The sequence below is a fragment of the Lolium rigidum genome, chromosome 3 (assembly GCF_022539505.1).
Source record: "Lolium rigidum isolate FL_2022 chromosome 3, APGP_CSIRO_Lrig_0.1, whole genome shotgun sequence".
NCBI classification, from domain to species: domain Eukaryota; kingdom Viridiplantae; phylum Streptophyta; class Magnoliopsida; order Poales; family Poaceae; genus Lolium; species Lolium rigidum.
In genome coordinates this window covers 100,874,809-100,881,772 of record NC_061510.1, presented here as the reverse complement: position 1 = coordinate 100,881,772, position 6,964 = coordinate 100,874,809, and the positions used below count along the sequence as shown (strand labels likewise).

The 6,964-nt window shown below is 47.0% G+C and overlaps 1 protein-coding gene across 1 annotated transcript; it reads left to right on the top strand.

Annotated features, from left to right (window-relative positions):
* The first annotated feature begins 1,151 nt into the window (after nucleotides 1-1,151).
* On the top strand, nucleotides 1,152-6,742 carry LOC124702040 (LRR receptor-like serine/threonine-protein kinase FEI 1). Its single transcript, XM_047234137.1, has 14 exons — nucleotides 1,152-1,343; nucleotides 2,293-2,490; nucleotides 2,581-2,716; nucleotides 2,904-2,975; nucleotides 3,088-3,159; nucleotides 3,338-3,409; nucleotides 3,649-3,720; nucleotides 3,810-3,881; nucleotides 4,055-4,152; nucleotides 4,373-4,531; nucleotides 4,598-4,936; nucleotides 5,600-5,893; nucleotides 6,029-6,162; nucleotides 6,259-6,742. The coding sequence occupies exons 2-14, from the start codon at nucleotides 2,397-2,399 to the stop codon at nucleotides 6,469-6,471; spliced, it is 1,827 nt and encodes a 608-aa protein (XP_047090093.1). The 5' UTR covers nucleotides 1,152-1,343; nucleotides 2,293-2,396; the 3' UTR covers nucleotides 6,472-6,742.
* The last annotated feature ends 222 nt before the right edge of the window (nucleotides 6,743-6,964 follow it).

The following is a 6,964-nucleotide window of genomic DNA, read 5'->3' as shown; positions in this document are numbered from 1 at the left end:
GACGGCGTCTGCGCTCGCCATGGCCGCGCCTCGACGGCGTCTGCGCTCGCCATGGCCGCGCCTCGACGGCGTCCGCGCCGCCCTCAACCGCCACGGCCGAGCTCCGCGCCGCGCCGCCCGAGCCGAGCTCCGCGCCGGGCCGCGCCGCCCGAGCCGTGCCCCGCGCCGCGGCCGCCTGTGCCGAGCCCCGCCCGCGCGCCGCGCCGCCCGGGCCGTGCCCCGCCCCGCCCGCCCGCGCCGCCCGAGCCGGAGCTCCGCGCCACGCCGCGCCGACCAGTGCCGAGCTCGCGCCACGCCGCGCCGCCAGTGCCGGAGCTCCGCCCCACGCCGCGCCGCCCGGGCCGAGCTCCGCCCCGCGCCCGGCTTCGGGCAAGCTCATCGGGGTCGGACGACGTGGCGGCCTCCGCGGCAACCTAGACGGCCTCGAGCACGACGGCGACGCACCAGAGGAGGCTGTGCATGTGCAGCTCGACGCACTCGACGCCGTGCGTGGCCACGACCGCGCGCGCCCACCGGCCGGTATTGCCGCCGCCGCCGTGCGTGTCGCCGAGCGCAGCGTCGGATGTAGTGATCGGCGTCGCGGACGGCGCGGCCGGAGCTCGCGGAGCGGGGACTCGAGGGCCTCCACTGCCGACGAGGCGGTCGTCGAGCGGAGGCGGGCGCGCACCTCGGCGGCGACGGCGTCGAATGCGAGCGCGCATGCGTCGGCCGGGAGGCGGCATTGGCGCGGGTTGACGCGGAGCTCGTGGTGGAAGGCCATGAGGGCGGCGACGCCGCCGAGGGCCTCGCCCACCTGACGGAGCTGCTCCATGGATGGATGCTTAATTTGGGGCCTCGTTCGCTGTCTCTGTGCGGCCGCGAGAAGCTTTGGTCCTTGGAGCGTCCGGTTTGGGTCGTGTGTGGGGTTGGGGAATAAAAACTAGCACGGACGTCTGTGTGCGTCCGCGCGACATCCGCATGTCCGTGTGGCGACCCAAACGACCGAAAACGGACGTCCGTTTGGGTCGCCCGGTTGGAGATGCCCTTACGCCGCACGCGGACAAAACCGCCCTCACTAGCTCACTCTACTCTGTAGTCTGTACTACGCTCTGCTTTGCGCTCACTCACTCACTCCACTGTACACCACCACCGCCGAGCCAAGCCAATCTCTTCGGACCCATTTACCCTCCCACCCTCACTCTGCTCCGCTCACCACCACAGTGACCACACCACTGCCGCTTCTTCGCAGCTCACATCCTCCCACCTCCCTCCCCCACCGCTAATCGTCGGCCCCATTCGCCATCTCGTCGGCCCCCCGACTTCGCCGCAGATCGCCGCCGCGCTTCCTGCGGGCGAGAGCGCAGGTACGCCGTCTCGCGCCGGATCTGCGCCGTTCCCGCCGATTCAAGCATAGAGTTTCTTGTGCAGCCGCCAGCCGCGCTGGGTAGCCCGCCGGATGCGGCGGCGGCGGGGGGCGCCAAATTGGTGTGCGCATTTCGCGTCGATAGCGCCTCGGCGGGTAGCTGTCTCCTGCTTTTTTGTTGAGCTGCGGCGGTTGTTGGAGTGGCTTTAACACTGGATGCATGCTCTCGTTTGGTAGCAGGAATTAGTAACTGCTTTCTTGTTTCTTCAGCTAGAGCTGCTAGTTTTGTTCCCCTTCTGCATAGCTGAAGGGGGTAGTGGATTACTGGGGGCTGGGGCTCTGGCTGCCCCCGGATTTAAGAAATGGGAGTGCCGGATGCTTTTGCTCCGTAGATTTGCTTCGTTTCATCTGGGGAAATTAAATGTTCGAAGCTTGTTCAGTTGGCGTGAAACAGTTGTGTGGATAAAAGTTGAGCTTTGCAGACTGGTTTTCCTTTTACTCTGTTTCGATGATGTAGCAAACAATTTATGTTTCGTTAATGAAGCAGGGGCGAGTCACTTTTCATTAAAAACAGGTTATTCGGACAAAAAACATAGAAATGCTGCATCAAAAATTGATTTAGCTCCACCCTCAAATTTGTTTAGCTCCAAATTGTTGCCGTCAATTTCATGCAAGCTCCAAACATCATTATGTCCAAAAGCGCTATATTCAGTCCGCTATTTGTTTCGATAGAGCGATGTGATGATCGTTAGAGCGTTAAGGCATTTCTTAGTTTGTGATGATTTTTTCGAAGCTGTACCGTAGGTTTTCCCACTGCATTTCCCCCCTTTTTATTAATTAAAACAGAACAAAGGGAAGTCTGTAAAAAGCGGGGCTAGAGACTAGCTCCTAAACATGAAGCTAACTAGTTCGTGATGATTGCTGATATGTTCTCCTTTTCACCATTGCAGGGTCGTGTTCATCTCTACTTAGGAAGATGCACACCATATTCCTTTATCGATGACCTCTGGAATATGCTCTAGTTATCTTTATATGCTTCACCAGGTGGTCATTAATGGGCTCTTTCTTGAGAAAACTGCCTGGTTTCCTCTTTGTTTTGATAATTCTGCACTCTGTGGCTCGTGAAGCAAGAGCGCTAAGTACAGATGGTATGTGATGGTTGTGGCTGGTATTGATGTGAACCATTTGAGTTTGGTGTTCTTATCCAATGTTAACGTTCCAAGAATTGTTTCTTACAGGTGAAGCACTTCTTGCCTTCAAGAAGGCAGTTACGAATTCAGATGGGATCTTTTTGAACTGGCGTGAACAAGATGCGGATCCATGCAACTGGAAGGGTGTTAGATGTGATATTCCCACTAAAAGAGTGATCAACCTGTAAGAATCGAAGCTGTATATTAACTGGGTTTATTGTGATCTGCTCTTCTTAATCTAGCCCTTCACCATTTTTCTTTGGTTATTTGGTGTTCATTTTGGGATAGCATTTTATAATTTGAGAGAATCTTATTCAGTATTTTGAATTGCGTTGCCATAAATATATTGCCACTAACTTTTTTCCCTTTAGGAGTCTTGCATATCGCAAGTTGGTTGGGCCCATACCACCTGAAATTGGGAGGCTAAATCAGTTACAGGCTTTGTAAGTGTGTTCAAATTCTTTTTTTTTTCATTCTTAACCGATCTATTGTTAATATCCACCTTATACATGAAAGCATTTGGTCTTTGATATAAATGTGGTTTTATGTCATTAGATCACTAGAAGGGAACAGTTTGTATGGTTCACTCCCTCCTGAATTAGGAAATTGTACCCAGTTGCAACGACTGTAAGTTTTATACTGACTCTGATTACTAGTAATGCTTTCTTTCCATCATATGAAATATTAGATGGTAACTGATAGTGATCTTGAGGATACATTGCAGTTTTGGTTGGAATCTCCTTTATGTGTGCCAGAAAACTTCTAGTGTAGTGATGGCTTCTATTTCTTCTGTTGTCACTTGCAGGTATCTACAAGGAAATTATATAAGTGGATATATCCCTTCAGAGTTTGGTGATCTTGTAGAACTTGAGACACTGTGAGTCCACTGGTGGAGTTTTAGCTGATTTGCTTCCTGTTTTTTTATTTCAATAAATCTGATTGTCAACTCTGCATGAGATTGATATCCCATGCTATATTAATAAGATATCTTATACAGTATTGAGTGATATAATAAAGCTTGAACATGAGTTATCTGTATTGGAATGTAGATCAATTCCTCTGTTATATTTTTAAAGATTAATTGCCATTACTAAATTATGTTTCTTTATCCTACAGGGACTTGTCCAGTAATACATTGAGGGGATCAATCCCACAGTCTCTTGATAAGCTGACCAAACTTTCATCATTGTAAGTGTTTTGTTTATCTGCATAAACATGTCAAACTGCTGCCATGTACAATGAGCCTTATTTTTGTATTATTTTCACAACCTATGCAGCAATGTATCCATGAACTTTCTGACAGGAGCAATACCATCAGATGGTTCACTTGCCAATTTTAATGAAACTTCGTGAGTTGTCTTTCTCTGTGTTTTTTGCATCTATCTAGTTTAATCTGTATATTTTTATCGAGTAAAAAAGAAAAAAGAGGTCTTATGCACATGCCGTTCTTACCTCTCCAACGAGGGGCCGTTATGCTTTCCCATTTATACCATTGAATCTGAATTTTCACATGATAATGCAGCTTCATTGGAAACCGTAATTTATGCGGGAAGCAGATTAATTCAGTGTGCAAAGAAGCAGTTCAATCACCATCAGATGGCACTCAACTACCTTCTCCAGGTATCAGATAATTAAACATACTACTCTTGCATCTTTTGTTCCATGCTTGTAACATTTTCTATCTTAGAAATGCTGAATGCGCATATATTCAACAAGTCTCTTTATATTCCTCCGAGAAATACACTTATGGCAGTTTTGGATTCTGTAAATTGATCTTTTGTTTCAGTTCACCACTATGGGTATATTACCTGAGATTTATTTTGCTGTTTTCTTATGTTAGGTGACGGGAGCAAAAGTTCCTCTACCAGACTTGTTATAAGTGCAATAGCAACAGTAGGAGCTCTGCTATTGGTGGCTTTGATGTGTTTCTGGGGTTGTTTTCTGTACAAGAATTTCGGAAAGAAAGATATTCATGGTTTTGGGGTGGAGCTATGTGGAGGTAACTATGCCCTGCAACTACACATGTTTTAAAGAGATTTTATTGTAACCTTGCTTGTCATTTCAGGCTCTTCCGTTGTGATGTTCCACGGGGACCTCCCTTATGCCACCAAAGATATCCTCAAGAAACTAGAGAACATGGATGAGGGAAGTGTCATTGGATCAGGCGGCTTCGGAACTGTTTATAAACTTGCAATGGATGACGGTAACGTCTTTGCATTGAAAAGGATAGTGAAAACAACTGAAGGACGTGACCGGTACTTCGATAGAGAGCTCGAGATATTGGGAAGCGTGAAGCATCGTAATTTGGTCAACCTCCGTGGCTATTGCAATTCGCCTTCATCAAAACTGCTGATATATGACTACCTTCCAGGTGGAAGCCTGGATGGAGTGCTACATGTACCTGGTGAGTGCCAAGTTTTTTTTTGTCAGCATACATCTTGATTATGCTTTATTGAACTATTCCTATTATTTCATAGCTCAGTTGAATGCGCATGGTAATATAAACTGATATTTGTTTTGCTTTCTCAATGTCAAACTAAGAATGTGTGTTTGAAGTCGACACTAAAATTAATATAGTCTTAAGGGCTAGATAGTTGATGCCTGAAACTCAACATGACATCAAAACTCAGATATCCTTAATTCAAGATACAGTTGGTATTGCTGGAGATCCAGTGTTGAGCAGTAACAGTTGCTATTGCCAGAGATCCAGTGTTGAAACGAACAGGATCCTCGGAGTAGACCTTTTAATCTAGGGGAAGATCCTGCCAAGGAAAACGTTCAGACAACTTTGCCCTTGTAGTAGATTCGTGTTTTAGCCAACATCAAGTTCACACCATATCTTTCTAAGCTCAACATACTGAATATTCTGTAGTTCGGTTCTGTATGCAGTTACTTAACATTGGTTCCATTTATGTACTGTGTATATGCTATTTTCTGTTCTAAATTTGAACCGATTGAACGGCAACCATTTTTGCTCAGGTCTTCCATGGGCACTGATTTATTACCGAGCAGAAATGACCTTTTTATGCCCAAGCCTAATGTCTCATCTGTTTATCGGTGTTGACAGAAAAAAAAGCTGACCCAGCTGACCTAACTGAACCAGCTGAACCAACTGAGCCAGTTGAACCGTTGGATTGGGATACGCGCATTAACATAATACTTGGAGCTGCAAAAGGCCTGGCTTACTTGCATCACGACTGTTCACCTCGAATAATACATCGTGATATTAAGTCAAGCAATATCTTACTGGACGCCAATTTTGAAGCCCGTGTATCAGACTTCGGACTTGCAAAACTACTCGAGGATGAAGAATCTCATATTACTACAATAGTTGCAGGAACATTTGGATATCTTGCGCCAGGTATGTGGAAGTTGTTCAATTTCACCAGTGAGGAAAAAAATGCAGAATTGTGTCTGCTGCCTAGTTCTGAAAATTAGTTATTAATATATCGTTTCGTATTGGTCTGAGCTAATATTTGCAAAACCGAACATCCAGAGTATATGCAGAGTGGCAGGGCTACTGAAACGACGGACGTATACAGTTTTGGAGTTTTGGTGCTTGAGATACTAAATGGAAAGAGGCCTACTGATGCATCCTTCATTGAGAAGGGGCTGAACATTGTTGGATGGGTACGTCATTTTAGGTCCTTCCATTTCATGCGAGCTACCTTCTTTTTCTGTGGATTTACCACATAGCTTAAGGATAAAGCTTTTCTGTATTTGCAGCTAAATTTCCTGGTCGGCGAGAACCGTGAGCGGGAAATCGTTGATCCAAATTGTGAAGGCGTGCAGATTGAGACCCTGGATGCCCTGCTCTCTCTTGCCAAACAATGCGTGAGCTCTTTGCCAGAGGAGCGGCCGACAATGCATAGGGTGGTACAGATGCTAGAGTCGGATGTAATTACGCCATGCCCTAGCGATTTCTATGATTCAGAATAGGCTACGAACTACGGTTGTTGTTGCTGCTGCTGGTGGAGGCACATTCCATTTATTCTTTGCAGATTATGTAAATGCATTGCCGCGGTGTTAGCCTCCACCAGGCTGGTTCTACGGGGAGAACATTTTTTGCGATTTGTATGTATCTTTGCCACGCTACAGATTGCTGTATGTTAATTTAATAAGGAAACTTAGCTGCAGCTGGCTGTGCTTGTATCTAATAGTCGGTAAAGTGGAGCCTAAATGGCCAAAATTGAAAAATCGCCGTTAGAAATGTGCTGTCCAAGATCAACATGGGTTGATTTAGTTCAGTCCAGGGTGTATAGGGTGTATAACTCGGTAACTGTCCCAGGATGAACGTTATTGTGTCTGCAAAAACTATTGGGACAGTGACGTGGAGCTATGTAGAACTAAAGAGAATGACAAGCATCTGGTAATGACTATCCCTACATTTCAGAGAAGAACTGGAGTATGCAAGAATGCCGGAGAGGGAAGG